The 18910-nt window shown below is 51.6% G+C and overlaps 2 protein-coding genes and 1 pseudogene across 2 annotated transcripts; 1 reads left to right on the forward strand and 2 right to left on the reverse strand.

Annotated features, from left to right (window-relative positions):
• Positions 1-4910: 4910 nt before the first annotated feature.
• On the reverse strand, positions 4911-5084 carry LOC112206458 (U2 spliceosomal RNA; annotated as a pseudogene).
• A 6242-nt stretch (positions 5085-11326) lies between these two features.
• On the reverse strand, positions 11327-11590 carry LOC100608885 (LYR motif-containing protein 2-like). The gene has a single exon (XM_054673339.2). The coding sequence runs from the start codon at positions 11588-11590 to the stop codon at positions 11327-11329; it is 264 nt and encodes an 87-aa protein (XP_054529314.1).
• On the forward strand, positions 11491-18531 carry LOC134809048 (uncharacterized). The gene is made up of 2 exons (XM_063800733.1): positions 11491-12493; positions 13215-18531. The coding sequence occupies exon 2, from the start codon at positions 13556-13558 to the stop codon at positions 14270-14272; it is 717 nt and encodes a 238-aa protein (XP_063656803.1). The 5' UTR covers positions 11491-12493; positions 13215-13555; the 3' UTR covers positions 14273-18531.
• Positions 18532-18910: the final 379 nt, after the last annotated feature.

Consider the following 18910-nt stretch of genomic DNA (forward strand, 5'->3'; position numbering starts at 1 on the left):
GGGAGCCCCAGGGGAAGCTGGGGCAGGGACCTGGGTGGGTGAGGACGAAGTTGGACCAGCTGGGCTAGGGAACAAGAAAAGGGAGTGGGTTGACAGAGACACTCGGGAAACTGTGGGAAGCTGAGGCGGTGGGTTATGGAGCTGCGGGGCCATGGGGTGGGGCAGGAAGATGGGGGGGACTGCCCTCATATAGGACCAGGGAGGAGGAGCAGGTTTGGGAAGATGATATGGCCAGTGGGGAACTTGGTAGGTGTAGGGGGCCCTGAGGATGTCCAGGATGTGGCATTCAAGAGGGTGCAGGACCCCTGGTCTGAGGCTGAAGCTGGAAATAGAAATGAGGGCTTTGTCAGCAGAGATGGGAACTGACGCTGCTGGGGTTAAGACGGCTTCTTGTGGGGGGTGGTTCCAAGTCCCCACTATGGGACATTTTTTCTTTTTTCTTTTTTTTTTTTTTTTACAGATGGGGTCTCACTATATTGCCCAGGCTGATCCCAAACTGGCCTCAAGTGATCCTCCCGTCTCAGCCTCCTGAATTGCTGGGATTACAGGCGTGAGCTACTGCCCCTGGCTAGGGACTTTCCATATTTAAGGGTGACGCAAAGAAAAACCTAACCAAGACTAAACAGGACCAGCAGGCAGAGGGACAGGGGGAAGAAGACCAAGCAATTCAGACCCAAGAAACTCTTGTGTTCAATGATATAAATAAAGGCTGCGGTGACCCCCCAGAGAGCAGTGTTAGGGGGTCAGTTGGGGCAGATGGCAGATTCAGCTGATTTGAGAGGAGGGGGTAAGAAAATGTAGCTAGAGGGTGCAGCCCCTGTCAACCTGTGGGCCTGGAGTCCCATGTCTTTGCAGGGTGGGTCCTTACTCTGTCTTGGGCAGCCCTAGGCCCCATGAGACACCAAGCCTGGAGGTTTGCAGAACCAAACCCCGGTCTAGGAGATGTTGAGCCTCCTTGGAGATCCAGGAACTGGGTTGGCAGTAAGAGGAATAGCACCCCCTAAACTCAGGGCTTCACTAATGATGTCCCCAGAGGTAGGAGAGTGGAGGGAAGCTGGGTCCTGTCACCTGGAGGGACACTGGTGTGAGGGCATGGTAAAGAGAGCCCAAGACTGAACTGGCCCTTTTCATGACCTGGGGCACATGACTGTGACCTCGTGGGATGACATATCCTAGATTCTGCCACAGCTTTTCTGGGGGGTCTAGGCCTTGAACATGTTATGCCATGAGTCATGGGACCAGCCTGAGTCCTGGGGGACCTCGTCTGACCACACCCTACTCCCCAAGTCCCCAGCAGTATCATGAGATCCTTCTTGTTGTTCGTTAGCCTTGGGCAGCTGAAGTCAGGTGACGTCATCAAGAAGAGTGAGGGCATGAGTCCTGGGGAAAGGGGCCTAGGAGCAGGGGCATAGTGTTTCGAGACTGTGGTCCCAGCTACTCGAGAGGCTAAGGCGGGAGGATTGCTTGAGCCCAGGAGTTCGAGGCTGCAGTGAGCTAGGATTGCGCCACTGCACTGAGCCCAGGAGTTCGAGGCTGCAGTGAGCTAGGATTGCGCCACTGCACTCCAGCCTGGGCCACAGAGCGACACCCTGTCTCCAAAAAAACAGAAAAGGAGCCTAGGAAGTGAGGATGCTGGGGGCCTAGTGCTGGCTACAATTACCAGTTGCTCCCATGAGGGGGAGCCAGAGGGCACTGTTCGTGTGTGTGTGTGTGTGTGTGTGTGTGTTTGTGTGTGTGTTCCCATGAGGGGGAGCCAGAGGGCACTGTTCGTGTGTGTGTGTGTGTGTGTGTGTGTGTGTGTGTGTGTGTGTGTGTGTGTCGAAGTCTCGCTCTTGTCGCCTAGGCTGGAGTGCAATGGCACGATCTCCGCTCACTGCAATCCCCGCCTCCTGGGTTCAAGCGATTCTCCTGCCTCAGCCTCTTGAGTAGCTGGGATTACAGGTGCCTGCCACCACGCCCGACTAATTTTTTTATTTCTCCACGTTGGCCAGGATGGTCTTGATCTCCTGACCTCGTAATCTGCCCGCCTCAGCCTCCCAAAGTGCTGGGATTACAGGCGTGAGCCACTGCGTCCGGCTCTAAACCCACATTTTTAAATGTGAGCAATCCTTGCTGTGTGCAGTGTGCTGGGGATTCATTGCGGAACAAATACAGCACAGGTGCTGCCTTCGCGGCGCTATTTGGTGGGGACACAAATGTTTTCTGAGTTTTTTTTTTTTTTTTTTTTTAGACACAGTCTCAATGTCACCCAGGCTGTAGTGCAGTGGTGCAATCATGGCTCACTGCAGCCTCCACCTCCCAGCCTCAAGTGATCCTCCCACCTCAGCCTCCCAAGTAGCTGGGATTACAGGCATGTGCCACCACACCCAGCTAATTTTTGTATTTTTGTAGAGATGGGGGGGTCTCACTGTGTTCCCATACTGGTCTTGAACTCCTGACCTCAAGTGGTCCTCCCACCTTGGCCTCCCACAGTGCTGGGATTACAGATCTGACCGTAGATGTTAAATAATCACACCAGCAAGTGTAAGCATCTGCAGTGACCAAGGGGCGCCATGCGGGAGACACATACAGAAGTGCGCGACCCTGTAACCAGGGGCCCTGACCCAACAAGAGAGATTGAGGAAGGCTTCCTGGAGGAGGGGAGGCCTGGCGGAGACCTGAAGGATGCGCAGGTTGGAGTTAACCACGAAAGGGGTGGGAAGGGTATTCCGTGCAAATGGAAGAGCCTGTGCTGAGGGAAGCATGAGTGAAAGAGCTGAGGCCAGGGGGCTGAAGTAGGGGAGGGAAGGGAAGAGAGTGACCTTGGGTTGAGGCTGGAAAGCAGGAAGGGAGCCGATGACGCAGGACCCCGTAGGCTGCTGGGAGGAGTCTGGATTGTCCTCTAAGTGGCATGAGAAGCCATTGAAGGGTTTTTTGGGTTTTTTTTGTTTTTTTTTGAGACGGAGTCTCGCTGTCGCCCAGGCTAGAGTGCAGTGGCACAATCTTGGCTCACTGCAACCTCCGCTACCCGGGTTCAAGTGATTCTTCTTCCTCAGCTTCCCGAGTAGCTGCGATTACAGGTGCCCTGCCACGACGCCCAGCTAATTTTTGTATTTTTAGTAGAGACTTCTTCACCATGTTGGCCAGGCTGGTCTCGAACTCCTGACCTCATGATCTACCTGCCTCGGCCTCTTAAAGTGTTGGGATTACAGGCGGCATGAGCCACCCCGCCTGGCCCATTGAAGGGTTTTGAGGTCTAATGAGAGTAGCAGTCCCTGATCTCAAGGAAGCTCTGTGGGGAGGAGGATACTGCAATAGTCCAAGCAGAAGGGTGATCCGGACCAAGTTGGGGCCTGAAGTGGTTGAAGAGAGATTTGAGACGACCTTAATAGAGGCCTCTGCCCCCCACCCAGCAGACAGTGTGCCCTACTGTACAGCTACCCCGTTCTGCAGCAAGATTGCAGAGATGGGAAGAAGAGTTGTAAGACACTGGGCTCTGATATCCACAGCTCCACCCCTTAGATGGGGGAGGGACTTCTGTGTAGCATGGGAATGACGGACCTTTTCCAGGCTCAAGTAGCAGGCAGACAGTGGATGGAGGCTGAGAGGCAGTGGGTGGTCAGGGGGAATGTGGACACAGGAAATGCAGGGCTGGAAGGGGGAAACACACTTGGTAGTAGCTTATTACAAATTTGGAAGCAGGAAGGATGGGAGGAGGGCAGACTGGTCCCTCTAGCATGGGTCCCCCATGTTCCCCCACAGCGTGCCTGGACCACCCCCGCCCGCCTGCAGAAACACACAGTCACATGTGTCTAGGATTTAAAGTTAAAATTTTGCTTGTCAGCTAGGCACAGTGGCTCGTGCCTGTAATCCCAGTGCTTTGAGAGGCCACCCTCAGGGAGGATTGCTTGAGCCCAGGAGTTCAAGACCAGCCTGTTTTCAACTCCATGGACCCTGTGAGGCACACTTCACTCTCCCCAGCCCTCTGGATAAAACAGTAGTTCCTTAGGAACTTTAACTTCCCCCAAAATGCTGTGGCCTCCCAGGCAACATAGCCATACCCTATCTCTACAAATAATAATAATAATTAGCTTGTCCAACTGCCCAGCTAAGTCCATCAATTTCCTGAGCTCAGGGAGTACAACTACTTCTACTGTCAATTCCTCATCTGCCTTTGGCCCTGCACATTTTTTAGACCAAAGCTCCGGCTGCTGGAGCATTATCTTGAAGTGACTGTAGACCCAATACCAGGATTCTGCCCTGTCAGTGTACTGCCAGATCCAACCCATGTGTCTTGGGGTGGCTAAATCTGACAAAGGCCCTGAGTGTCTGGGGACACCTGTGATCTCCTGCAAGGCTGAGGCTAATGCCACGCTTTTGCAGCTCTTTGCATGGGCACATATGTGAGAGAATCAGATAAAAGGTGTTCCCAAAAAGGATGTTTGTGTTCAGGGTGGAACCTGACGCCTGCCTCCTGCCTTTGGGTCCTCCCTGATGGCTGTGCCCTCTCATACCTCGCAAAAGCAAAGATAGGTATCAGTGCTGCCTGTCGTCCTGACCTGTGCGGAGTGACGTTGGGAACATTGTGGTGACCAACACAGCCCTAGCCCTTGCCCTCAGAGTTCCAGTTCAAGGCTGGGAGCAGTGGCTCGCGCCTGTAATCCCAACACTTTGGGAGGCCGAGGCAGGCGGGTCACTTGAGGTCAGGAGTTCGCAACCAGCCTGGCCGACATGGTGAAACCCCAACTCTACTAAAAATACAAAAATTATCCGGGTGTGATGGCAGGCACCTATAATCCCAGCTACCTGGGAGGCTGAGGCAGGAGAATCGCTTGAACCCGGGAGGCAGAGGTTGCAGTGAGCCAAGATTGGGCCACTGTAGTCTAGCCTGGGCAACAGAGCGAGACTCCGTCCCAAAACAAACCAACAAAAAAGAGTTCTATTTCCAGTGGAGGAAATAGATAATCACCAAACAATGGCATCCCAGAGTGGTCGGGGATGGGGAAAGAACAGGCAAGAATGATCAGGGCTTTTGCAGAAGCCCAGGGGACTCCCAGAGCCAGAGGATTCTACACTTGATCTTAGCCAAAAGGCCAAGAAGCAATCTGAAGTTTCTAACTGGGCCTGGGATGGGAGGTGGGGAGACAGTCCAAGATTTCCTGAGGCAGGGCCAGCTTTATGGCAGTGTGACTGTGGGGTTGCACCATGCCCCAAACTTAGAAGTACCCTATGCTTGCTTTAATGCCCTGGTGTCACTATCTTGAAATTAATAATTTTTGAACAAGGGCCCCACATTTTGATTTTGCACTGCGCCCTGCAAATTATGTAGCCAGTCCTGCCCGGAGGAGCGAACACTTGAGGGATTTACAGAGAGAGCCGAGGCAGAGAGGGTCTTCCCAGGAGAGAGAGCATTGGGTACAAAAGCCAAGAGAGGGCCAGGCGCAGTGGCTCATGCCTGTAATCCCAGCACTTTGGGAGGCTGAAGCGGGCGAATCACCTGAGGTCAGGAGTTCAAAACCAGCCTGGCAAACATGGCGAAAACCCGTCTCTACTAAAAATACAAAGAATTACCTGGACATGGTGTCAGGAACCTGTAATCCCAGCTACTTGGGAGGCTGAGGCAGGAGAATCGCTTGAACTTGGAAGGCAGAGGTTGCAGTGAGCCCAGATCCTGCCACCGCACACTAGCCTGGGTGACAGAGCGAGATTCCGTCTCAAAACAGAAAAGAAAAGAAAAGAGAGGACTGCACACTCAAAGAATGAGCCAGAGTTCAGTGTGGCTGGCGCACCATGGGAGAAGGGCGCACTGTGGGGCCATGGAGGGTGGAGGGTGATAAGGTGGAGGGACAGGGTCAGGTTTGCACTTTAGAAAAATCCATCTGGCAGCTGGGCACAGTAGCTCACACCTGTAATCCCAGCACTTTGGGAGGCCAAGACGGGCGGATCACCTGAGGTCGGGAGTTCGAGACCAGCCTGACCAACATGGAGAAACCCTGTCTCTACTAAAAACACAAAATTAGCTGGGCGTGGTGGCACGTACCTGTAATCCCAGCTACTCGGGAGGCTGAGGCAGGAGAATCGCTTGAACCCAGGAGGCGGAGGTTGCGGTGAGCCAAGATTGCACCATTGCACTCCAACCTGGGCAACAAGAGTGAAACTCCATCTCAAAAAAAAAAAAAAAAAAGAAAGAAAGAAGGAAAGATCCATCTAGCTACCATGGGGAGGGTGGATGGGGGCACAAGGCCAGGGAGAAGATGGGGGACTCAGCTGCCTGTGGAAGGGGCTGGGAGTGTGGGTGATTCTGAGGAGGAGAGGCCAGCATGGGCACGTTTACCAGAACCTTAAATGCTTGGGTAATAGACATCCCAGTGCAGGAGACGGGCTGGGAGACCCCAAAACCACGGGATGAACCCAGAGCCTCATTTTCACTTGCAAATTTTTACCGTGGGTGGCGGGGGATGCAGAAGGGTAGGTTACAGAATGTCACTCACTGGTAAGTACTTGAAAATCTTTTTATATGAAAACTCGCATGGATAGACTGATGGAGGTGAATGCAAAATTGGCAAGAATTTCGAGTATAAAATGTGAGATTTCGAAGGACTTTCTTCTGGATATGTTCTGGCTTCAACTCCATAGACCCCCGGGGTGCACTTCACTCTCCCCAGCCCTCTGGGTAAAACAGCAGTTCCTTGGGAACTTCCTCTTCAGCTTCCCCTAAATGCTGTGGCCTCGGGGAGCTGGGAATGAGCCCCTTCCTGCCTCTCTACTCACATTCAGGGACATCGACCCCTAACACCTGTTTTTCTTCTTTGTTGGCAACCTTCATATTTCTTTTCTTTTCTTTCTTTCTTTTTTTTTTTTTTTTTTGAGATGAAGTCTTGCTGTGTTGTCCAGGCTGGATTGCAATGGCGAGATCTCGGCTCACCACAACCTCCGCCTCCCTGGTTCAAGTGATTCTCGTGCCTCAGCCTCCCGAGTAGGTGGGACTACAGACATGTGCCACCAAGCCTGGCTAATTTTTGTATTTTTAGTAGAGACGGGGTTTCACCATGCTGGCCAGGCTGGTCTCAAACTCCTGACCTTGTGATCCTCCCGCCTCAGCCTCCCAAAGTGTTGCAATTACAGGCCTGAGCCACCTCACCAGGCTACAACCTCCATATTTCCATCCTCAACCCCAGCATCTCTCCTAAGTCCAGACCTGGCTTACCTCAGTTTCCCGGACCCCTCTTCCTGGACATCCCCTGGGGCCCCTCACACCCACTGGATCCCACACCCATCTCGGCTTCTTCCCGGACCCATGCCTCCTCCTAGGTCCTGTCTGGGAGAGCAACCCCCATTCAGCCTCCTGAATGTCCCCCACCTCCCCTTCCTCCCTGCCCCGGCCCCATCCTGGGCTAGCTCTAGCCTCACCCATCTGGGTCCTTGCACTGGGCTCCTGGCCTCAGTCTCTTCTCTGGTCCAGGATCTTCCTAAAGCCAAACCCTCCTCTGTATAGGCACCCCCATGGCTCCCCAGGGTTCCTGGGACAGTCTGAGCTCCTCAGCCTCTAGCATCCCAGCCCTTCCCACGCCATCCCTCTTCCCCAGCTCTGTTTCTAGCACATATGTTTGTTCCCCACCTCAGGCAGGAAGGAAACACTAACCACGTCCTCTGCTTGTGATGAAGGAGGATCTTAAGCAAGTGACAGATGAAGCTATTGAAGGAAAGTGGGTTCCGGCTGGGCGTGGTGGCTCATGCCTGTAATCCCTGCACTTTGGGAGGCCGAGTTGGATAGATCACTTGAGGCCAGGAGTTCGAGACCAGCCTGGCCAACATGGTGAAACCCTGTCTCTACTAAAAATACAAAAATTACCTGGGCGTGGTGGCACGTGCCTGTGGTTCCAGCTACCCAGGAGGCTGAGGCAGGAGAATCACTTGAACCCAGGAGGCGGAGGTTGTAGTGAGCCGAGATCGCCCCATTGCACTCCAGCCTGGGCAACAGAGTGAGACTCTGTCTCAAGAGAAAAAAAAAGAAAGAACATGGGTTCCTTCTTGAATGCTCCCCTTATTCCTCCCACCAAAGATAACGTTCTGGGGGAGAAGGAGGCCTGGGTGCAGCTACTAGCATCTGGGGGAGAGGCAGTTGGTAACTGTACCCAGGGTCCCTTGCTTCTCCATTTCTGGAGATCCATCCTTGCCCTCCTCTCCGAGATCCTCCTAGAAGGCTGTAGCTCCATTGTTCTCAGCTTCTGGGAAGCCGAGAGGATGTTCTGGGAAGAAGAAAGTGATGTATAGGCCATTGTTTTCTCATGGGAACCTCTGTCCCCAAATCCTCCAGACCTCCACATCCGGGCACCTGGTGCCCTCTCCTGCCTCTGTCTCTGGTCATTTCCACAGTCCAGGAGCCCAGGCGTCTAGCTTCCTCCTTCCTCAGGAGTTCAGGTCTGCAGTCCCCTCCTTCCTCAGGCACAGAAGCCCCATCTCCACTCCCCTCTGTCCTCAGAACACAGGCTCCCGGCCCCCTTCCTAGGATCCTCAAGTTCAAAAGAGACTGAAAACTTCTCTCTCGGCCAGGCGTGGTGGCTCACGCCTGTAATCCCAGCACTTTGGGAGGCCGAGGCGGGCGGATCACGAGGTCCGGAGATCGAGACCATCCTGGCTAACACGGTGAAACCCTGTCTCTACTAAAAATACAAAAAAATTAGCCGGGCGTGGTGACGGGCGCCTGTAGTCCCAGCTACTCTGGAGGCTGAGGCAGGAGAATGGCGTGAACCCGGGAGGCGGAGCTTGCAGTGCGTGGAGATCGCACTACTGCACTCCAGCCTGGGCCACAGAGCGAGACTCCGTCTCAAAAATAAAAAATAAAAAAAAATTCTCTCTCAGCAGGCTCAGGAGTCCTCCCCCTCCCCGCACTGGCCCTGCCACCTCTTTTCTAATTTATCTATTTATTTTTTATGTTTTTTGAGGCAGAGTCTCGCTATGTCACCCAGGCTGGAGTGCAGTGGCACAATCTCAGCTCACTGCAACCTCTGCCAGGTTCAAGCAATTCTCCTGCCTCAGCCTTCCGAGTAGCTGGGACTACAGGCACCCGCTACCACGCCAGGCTAATTTTTTTGTATTTTTAGTAGAGATGGGGTTTCACCGTCTTAGCCAGGATAGTCTCGATCTCCTGACCTCGTGATCCACCCGCCTCGGCCTCCCAAAGTGCTAGGATTACAGGCGTGAGCCACCGCGCCTGGCCTTACTTTTTTATTTTTAGAGACTGGGCCTCACTCTATCACCCAGGCCAGAGTCCAGTGGCACCATCTCAGTTCAGTGCAGCCTTGATCTCCCTGGGTCAAGCAATCCTCCCACCTCAGCCTCCCAAGTAGCTGGGACCACAGGTGTGTGCCACCACACCCGGCTGTGCCCCTCTTGTCTTAGGATGGTCTTCAGGTCTCAGCTTCTCCACCTTGCGCCTTCAATCCCTTATTCTGTCTGAGAAACTTACATTCCTCACTCTCTCCAAATACAACCACTTCCTCAATATTCAAAAGGCTTCTTCCGATGCTGGGCGCGGTGGCTCACGCCTGTAATCGCAGCACTTTGGGAGGCTGAGGAGGAGGGTGGATCACCTGAAGTCAGGAGCTCAAGACTAGCCTGGCCAACATGTGAAACCCCGTCTCTACTAAAAATACAAAAATTAGCTGAGCATGGTGGCACCTGCCTGTAGTCTCAGCTACTTGGAAAGCTGAGGCAGGAGAATTGCTTGAACCCAGGAGGCGGAGGTTGCAGTGAGCCAGGATTATGCCACTGCGCTCCAGCCTGGGCAACAGAGCGAGATTCCATCTCAAAAAAAAAAGGTCCTGGCGTGGTGGCTCACACCTGTATTCCTAGCACTTTGGGAGGCCGAGGTGGGCAGATCACCTGAGGTCAGGAGTTCGAGACCAGCCTGACCAATATGGAGAAACCCCATCTCTACTAAAAATACAAAATTAGCCAGGCGTTGTGGTGCATGCCTGTAATTCCAGCTACTCGGGAGGCTGAGGCAGGAGAATCGTTTGAACCCGGGAGGCAGAGGTTGGGGTGAGCCGAGATTGCACCATTGCACACTCCAGCCTGGTCAACAAGAGCGAAACTCCGTCTAAAAAAAAAAAAAAAAAAAAAAAAAAAAAAAAAAAAAAAAAGGCTTTCCAGGAATAAATTACTTTCTTGTCTGTCTTTGGTCTTTTTTTTTTTTTCAGCTTTATTGAGATACAATTCAATGGATTTGAGTATATTCAGAGTCATGCAACCTAACACCACAAGCTAACTGCAGGATATTTTCATCACCCTGAAAAGAAACCCTACACCCATTAACAGTTAATCCATTCCACCTACAGCCAGCCTAGGCAACCACTAATCTTTCTGCCTATTCTGGACACTTCATATGAATGGAATCATCACGTGATCTTTTGTGACTGGCTTCTTTCACTTAACGTTTTCAAGGTTTATCCATGTTTAGCATATATCAGTATATCAGTCCTTCTTTCTTTTCACTGCCAAATAATGGTTATGGGCCTAGGGGTAGAATTGCTAAATCACGCGGCAGCTGTGTTTCATTAGTTTGAGGAACTGACAGTCTGTTTCCTGAAGTGGCTGCACCATTTTACATTCCCACCAACAATGTATGAGGGTTCCAATTTCTGCACATCTTCACCAACACTTGTTACTATTTCTCTTTTTAATTACAGCCATTCTAGTGAATGTGAAGTGATATCTCATAGTTTTTCGTTTGCTTGTTTGTTGTTGTTGTTGTTGTTTGGAGACAGAGTCTCACTCTGTCATCCAGGCTGGAGTGCAGTAGGCACAATCACAGCTCACTGCAACCTCCACTTCCTGGGTTCAAGTGATTCTCCTGCCTCAGCCTCCCGAGTAGCTGAGGCTACAGGCATGCACCACCACACCTGGTTAATTTTTGCATTTTTAGTAGAGATGAGGTTTCACCATGTTGGCCAGGCTGGTCTCTAACTCCTGACCTCAAATGATCCACCTACCTTGGCCTCCTAAAGTACTGGGATTACAAACGCGAGCCATTGTGCCCGGCCTCATAGTAGTTTTGATTTACACTTCCCTAATGATTGTGTCCAGCATCTTTTCATGTGTGAACTGGCCATTTGTTAGTGGGTTTTGCTTCTTTTAAAAACTGCTGAGCCATCCATAAACATTTTCAAAATGCAGGGTATGTTTTTCAGTGTTAAGGCAACTGTTTTGATGTGTTTTCCTTTGCTCTCTATCACCAAATACTGTACATACAAATAGTAAGACTGGGCTTTGTGTTGTCCATTGTTAATCCTAAATGCAACAAAACACATGGAGACTTTGAAAATCCTTCAGAATAATGCTATAGTTAAGATTTTGCTAAAGCCAGTGTTTTTTCTAACTCCTTGAGCTGCATATTGCCTTGAGTAATCATCATCCGAATTGTATCCTCTTCGGTGGCACTTTTGTTTCTTTTGAATTCTTCCCTTGCCCAATCCTTCAGGTATTTGCGATCAGAATCATTTGGAACTTGCTGAATTGTTTGGAAAATCCTTCTGTAGAGGAGAACTTGTTGCCTTCTGATGAACTGCTTTAACATTAGTGTTGCTAGGGGTAAGCGGGAAGCGGCCATGTCTGCCAGCCGTCCACCGGAGCCTCAGCTGGTCTTTTTCCTTCTTTCCTTCTCCATTCCTTACCCTATCTGTCCCTCTCCCCTTGTCCATCTCTTCATCTCACCATAACCCTTTTTTTTTTTTTTTTTTTGAAACGGAGTTTCGCTCAGGCTGGAGTGCAATGGCGTGATCTCAGCTCACTGCAACCTCCACCTCCCCGGTTCAAGCAATTCTCCTGCCTCACTCTCCAGAGTAGCTGGAGTAGCTGGGATTACAGGTGCACGCCACCACGCCTGGCTAATTTTTGTGTCCTTAGTAGAGATGGGGTTTTACCATGTTGGCCAGGCTAGTCTCAAACTCCTGACCTCAGATGATCCACTTGCCTCGGCCTTCCTAAATGCTGGGATTACAGGTGTGAGCCACTGTGCCTGGCCTTCACCGTAACTTTTGTGTATCTTTCCCTCTCCCACATTTACTCTCTATGCCGATCTCTGTCCCCACCTCCCCATAGCTGTCTTTCCTTTCTCTGTCCCCTCTTTTCTCCACCCAGCACCCCCATACTTAGGCCTCTGTATGATCAGTGGCACCAGGTCAGGCTGGAGCCAGTACTAATGGGTACATCTGTGTGCAGACCCAGGGTGGGTGCTGAGGGCCAGGCCCAGGCACCTAGGACTATAAATGCCCCTGCAATGTGGTTGGCCTCAGCCCTGCTCTGGCAGGTGACCCCCGGGCCCTGGGCTCTGAGGCTGAGCCCTTCTCTGAGGTCTCCCTTGTGCCCCCTACTGCCCCTGCAGTGGGAGGCCTGGAGGGAAGGCTGGCAGGAGGAACCACACTAACCAGTCTATCTCCCTCTACCCCCAGCTGTGCCTCGATGCCTTGGGTTTCCTACAGGGTGAGTGCCCCAGAAGGAACACAGAAAGCTGGTGAGTTGGTCTGGATTTGCAGCAGAGTGTGGGGTAGGGAGGGGCTGGTTGTGCTGGCTCAGGTTGGGAGGCTGTCTGGCATGGCTCTGTGACAGGGGATTGGCCACAGTGGAACTTCTTGGGACAGGGCCCTGGCCAGCTGGACAAGGGGCTATTTGGGCAGACTGTGTGCCAGGAGATTGGCAAAACTGGTTCTGAGGAGGCTGGGCGGGCCTTTTGGGGACAGATGGTGCAAAAGAAGCAAGTTTAAGCTAATATTGATATAGCTGACTTCATGCCATGGCTTTGACATCAAGTTCCCCATCGTTCTGTGAAGTGTGCACCAATACCCCCTTTACAGACACAGCAGCTTAAGCCCCAAGAAAGGAGGTGACTTGCCCAAGTTCACTTGGCTAGAAAGTGGCCGAGTCGGCTGGGCAAGGTGGCTCACGCCTGTAAGTAATCCCAGCACTTTGGGAGGCCAAGGTGGGAGGATCGCGTGAGCCTGGGAGACCAGCTTGGGCAACAGATTGAGTCTCTTCTCTGAAACAGAAAAAGAAAAGGAAGGAAGGGAGGGAGAGAGGGAGGGAGAGAAGGAGGGAGGGAGAGAGGGAGAGAAAGTGGCAGAGTCAGAATTAGAATCTGACGCATTTAGCTTCCAAATCCACCGGATTATTCTTGACTGCCTCCTCTGGGCTCCTGGTTCCCTCAAGCCCGACGGACGTCTGTGTTTTGTTTCCAGGGCTGCCGCTTCATCACGGCTTTCTCGGAAAACGGGGGCGCTGAGAAGCCCAACTTCCAGCTATATATGTCGCCACCGCCCACAGGGCCCCCGACGGCGATGCTGGTGACAGCGCTCCCTGCGTGGGCGCCACTCTCCCCGTGCTCCCCGCGCCTGCAGCCAGGCACGACGGTGTGGGTGTGCCCGCCCGAGGCAGAGGAGCTGCAGGGCTCGCGGCAGGCGGCGCTGTGCAAGCAGCGACGTCGCGGCCCGAGGAAGTGGAGGCGGTGAACGCGCGTGGGCGCGCCTCCCGGGACACGGCGCTGGCTCTGCGGCGCTACCTGCTGGGCACTCCCTAATCGATGGTGACGCCGTCGCTGCCGCCCGGCGACCGGCACAAGGAGTTTGCGGTGGTGGCGGGCGCTGGGCCCACGCTCTTGAGGCGCCTCAAGCCCCCTAAGCCTGTTCTGCTGGACCGCGTAGGCCACCCTGCCCGCTGGCCCCATCTATTGAGCCTTGAAGGCTTCCAGAGGCGCTGCAGTTGCAGAGAGCAGGAGACCTATCCGGCACCCGCGTCGTGGCCGCCCATCCTGTCGCGCTGCTGGCTGGCCTCAGTTGTCTGCAAGCGAGAAGCAAGGCCTGTGGCCACGCGTTTGGACGACCGCCGCCCCAGGGTCGCTGGAGTGGTCTCCACACGGTGCCCCACTTTGCCCCAGAGCGTCCCGGGCGCCGAGACTGCGTGTTCCTGGAGGCTAGTGGCCCGGGTAGCCTGTGCTCCTGGTGCTGCGACGCCGACCGGGCGTGCGTGGGCTCTGCGCCCTGGCACGGTGCTGCGCTCTGTGGTGGACCAGTGCACTCTCTGGCTTTGCGCTCTTCGGCTGGCGTGCAGGTGTTTTTCCCCCCCGAGGCCGCCGCGGCCCGCGGGGGTTGACACCTACGATCCCTCCTTCGCGCTTACGCCCTGGTGGGCGCGTTCAGCTGCAGCTTCACAAGCATGGCGCAGCCAAACTTTTCCAACGTGGAATTTGCACCTGCCCCGGTGCTCCCGGACTGCCTGCTGGGCCCGAGCCGCGTCATGAGCAGCATTCTGACCAAAGGCTGGTCCCGGCTCAGGGCTTCGCCTGGACTGAGGTGGCCTAGGGGCGCAGGTGCAGGGCAGTGCAAGACCTGGAGAGGAGCGGGGCGCCCATGGGCATGTTTAGCTTCGGCATCGCCCAAGGCGCCGGCTTCGGGACCCAGGCCGTAGGGCAGCCGGTGGCAGATGAGCAGCCCTGAGGGCCCAAGGGTTTGGGGAGGTGAACCGGCAATGGGATTCGTGGATATTAGGATTGGAGAAAATCATAACACTACATTCCATTGCTTATATAACAAGAGAGGTAGTTTTTTTTGTTTTTGTTTTTGTTTTTGTTTGGTGGTTTTTTGTTGTTGTTGTTGTTTGTTTTGGTTTGGTTTTGCTTTGCACCCCACCCGACCCTCAATTTTTTTTTTTTTTTTTTTACTAGAGACTTTTTTTTTTTTACTAGAGAATTTTTTTTTTAGTATTTTTACTAGAGACTGGGTATCAGCATGTTGGCCAGGCTGGTCTTGAGCTCCTAACCTTAGGTGATCCACCCGCCTCGGCTTCCCAAAGAGCTGGGATTACAGGCCTGAGCCACTGCGCCCGGCCCAGAGAGGCAGTTTTAAAATACAAGTCTGTCCCTCCTCCACTCAAAATCTCCTTGGCAATTATCCCATCTCCCAGCAAAAGCAGTCCTTACAGTGGTTTAAGAGTTCCTACATGATGTGTTCCCAGCACACTGCTCATCTCATCTCTCTCCCTTGCCTCACTGTACTCCAGCCACACTGGTTGCCTTACTTTCTTCTTCCTACCCCAGGGCCTTTGCACTGGCTGTCCCCATGATATCCCTGTGGATCACTCTCTCCCCTCCTTCAAGCCTTTGCTCAAATGTCACCTCTCCACTGAGGCCAACCTGACTGCCCAATTTAAAATTGCAATCCCCAGGCCAGACATGGTGGTTCACGCCTGTAATCCCACCACTTTGGGATGCTGAGGTGGGTGAATCACTTGACAAGGTCAGGTGTTCAAGACCAGCCTGGTCAACATGGAGAAACCTCATCTCTACCAAAAAATATAAAAATTAGCCAGGCGTGGTGGCACGTGCCTGTAATCCCAGCTACTTGGGAGGCTGAGGCAGAAGAATCACTTGAACCCGGGAGGCAGAGGTTGCAGTGAGCAGAGATGGTGCCACTGCATTCCAGCCTAGGCGACAGAATGAGACTCTGTCTCAAAAATAAAATAAAATTGTAATCCCCCACCCCCAACATTACCTAGCCCTTTCCCAGAATTTTTTCACAGAATATATCACTTTCTGTATAATTACTTTTTCTATTATCTGTCTACAACACATACATTCCTTAAGGGCAATAATTTTTTTAACCGTTTAATAACCTTAAAAAAAAAAAGAAAACTGAGGCAGAGTCTCCCTATGTTGCCCAGGCTGATTTTGAACTCCTGGGCTCAAGGGATCCTCCTGCCTCAGCTCCCCCAAAATGCTGGAATTTCAGGTGTGAGCCACCGTGTTTGGCCTGTTGTCAAGTTTTTGTTTGTTTGTTTGTTGTTATTTTGTGATGGAGTTTTGCTCTTGTTGCTCAGGCTGGAGTGCAATGGCATAATCTCGGTTCACTGCAACCTACGCCTCCCAGGTTCAAGCAATTCTCCTGCCTCAGCCCCCCAAGTAGCTGGGGTTACAGGCATGTGTCACCATGCGTGGCTAATTTTTTGTATTTAGTAGAGATGGGGCTTCACCATGTTAGTCAGGCTAGTCTCGAACTCCTAACCTCAGGTGATCCACCTGCCTCGGCCTCCCAAAGTGCTGGGATTACAGGCGTGAGCCACTGTGCCCGGCCTGGCATGTTGTAAGTTTTAAGATACACAGTTAACTGAACAATTTAAAGTTTCCAACCTGAATGAATTTTCACATATGTTCATCTGTGTAACCCTCACTTAAATGAAGCTATTAGAACACTTCTGTCACCCCACATAGCTTCATGAGGTCAGATTCTTACAAAAAGCTTTTGTGCACTATTAAATCTCCAGCACCTGTGACAGTGCCCAGCTCTCAGCAAACATTTGTGGAAGGAATAGTAATGGTTGTAATTTGTTAAATGTGCACCACATCATATGCCAGGCACTGGGCTCATAGAGGCAATTATTGCCCAAGGTCATACCTTTTTATTACAGTGTAAAATGTGAACAGTGGGGTGGGAGAAGGGATAAAATAATAATAGCTAGTATTGAGTGCATAACTCTGTGCATTATTTCTTTTTACCTTCCCGCTTGTCTTTGAGGTTGACTGTCTAATAATATTGTGGGGTTTTTTGTTCTTTTTTTTTTTTTTTCTGAGAAGGAGTCTCCCTCTGTTGCCCAGGCTGGAGTGCAGTGGCACTATCTCGGCTCACTGCAACCTCAGCCTCCCAGGTTCAAGTGATTCTCCCGCCTCAGCCTCCCGAGTAGCTGGGATTACAGGTGCATGCCACTACGCCCGGCTAATTTTTTTAGTTTTAGTATAAACAGGGTTTTGCCATGTTAACCAGGCTGGTCTCGAACTCCTGACCTCAGGTGATCCACCCACCTTGGCCTCCCAAAGTGCTGGAATTACAGGCATGAGCCACTGCGCCTGGCCTGTTTTTTGTTTTTGTTTTTTCTTTTCTTTTTTAAGATAGAGTCTCGCTTTCTTACCTAGGCTGGAGTGCAGTGGCATGATCTAGGCTTACTGCAACCTCCGTCTCCCAGGTTCAAGCAATTCTTGTGCCTCAGCCTCCTGAGTAGCTGGGATTACAGACGCACAGCACCACCACGCCTGGCTAATATTTTTGTATTTTTTTTTTTTTTTTTTTAGTAGAGACAGGGTTTCACCACGTTGGCCAGGCTGGTCTCGAACTTCTGACCTCAGATGATCTGTCCACCTCAGCCTCCCAAAGTGCTGGGATTATAGGTGTGAGCCACTGTGCCCGGCCAATTTATTTTGTTTTGTTTGAGACAGGGTCCTTTTCTTTCACCCAGGCTGCTGTGCAGTGGCACAACCGTGGTTCACTACAGCCTTGACCTCTGGGCTCAAATGATCCTCTAGCCTCAGCCTCCCAAGTACCTGGGACTACAGGCGTGCACCACCATGCCTAGCTAATTTTTATTTTTTGTACAGACAGGGTCTTGCTATATTGCCTGGGCTGGCCTCAAATTCCTGGGATCAAGCAATTCACCTGCCTCAGCCTCCCAGACTGTTGGGATTACAAGTGAAAACCACCACCCTCAGCCTATAATAATATTGTAACGATTGCTTTTCCCTGGGGAGAGGGGCCGAGACCAGAGCTCAAGTCTCTTGCTAAGCTCACACAGCTAGAAAGTGGCAGCGTCTGGATTTGAACCCAGGTCTGTCTGTGTCCACAGTGCAAGCTTTTAACCACCTTTTTGGTTGTGGGGGGTTTTGTTTTGTTTTGTGTTTTGTACCACCTTGCAAAGACTTATAAAGTAGTCTAGACTTATGTGCTAAGTGGCAAGTGCTTTTTTAAATAATGTACATACATTATATAATGTTCTCTTTACAGTCATCCTGGAGATGGGTCTTTTTGTTATCCTCATTTCATAGAGAAGACAGTTGAAGGTTTAAGCCATGAAATCACTGCCCAAGGCCACATGCTGAACAGATGTCAGCTTTGAACCCCAAGCCTGCTTGGGCTGCTGGGAAACAGGCATGTTGTCTCAGAGGGCACCGCGCTCGGCGAAGACTCAGCGAGACTGGACGCTGACCACGGTTCTGAACACACTGTGCTGCGGGACCTGGGCTTTTCCTGTAACCCTGAAATCCCATTCAACCTCTTACGGTCCTGAGAAACAACGGGAGACCAGGGAGATGAGAGAAAAGTGAGGGAATGCTCAGAGAGAGAGGCTGGGTTTCTTAGAAATGAAGACAAGGACTTCAATTCATTTATTTATAACAGCTCAGAGCTGGACTCTGGAGCCAAGAGTCCTGGATGCAAATCCTGCTCCAAGCTGTGTGATTCTGCATAAGTCACTTCATTTCTCTGACTATCTACTTCCCCTCTATTAAAGGTGGATAATAGTATGAACATCATAAGGTTGTTGTGGCATTTTAAATTAAATTATTTATTATTCCTATTATTATTTAATAGAAATAGAGATGGGGTCTTGCTATGTTGCCAGGCTGGTCTCAAACTCCTGGGCTTAAGCAATCCACCCACCTTGACCTACCAACACACTTGGATTACAGGCATGAGCCACTGCACCTGGCTCTAATTTTTTATGTTTATTTATTTATTATTATTATTTTTTTTTATATGGAGTCTGACTCCGTCGCCCAGGCTGTAGTGCAGTGGTGCAACCTCGGCTCACTGCAACCTCCGCCTCCCAGGTTCAAGCAATCTTTCCACTTCAGCTTCTCTAGTAGCTGGAACTACAGGTGCCTGCCATCACTCCTGGCTAATTTTTGTATTCTCAGTAGGGATGGGGTTTCATCATATTGGCCAGGCTGGTCTTGAACGCCTGACCTCAAGTAACCCACCTGCCTCAGCCTCCCAAAGTGCTGGGATCACAGGCATGAGCAACCGCGCCCGGCCTTATTTTTATTTATTTATTTATTTATTTATTTATTTATTTATTTATTTATTTATTTTGAGATGGAGTTTCATTCTTGCTGCCC

The sequence above is a fragment of the Pan troglodytes genome, chromosome 20, assembly GCF_028858775.2.
Source record: "Pan troglodytes isolate AG18354 chromosome 20, NHGRI_mPanTro3-v2.0_pri, whole genome shotgun sequence".
NCBI classification, from domain to species: Eukaryota; Metazoa; Chordata; class Mammalia; order Primates; family Hominidae; genus Pan; species Pan troglodytes.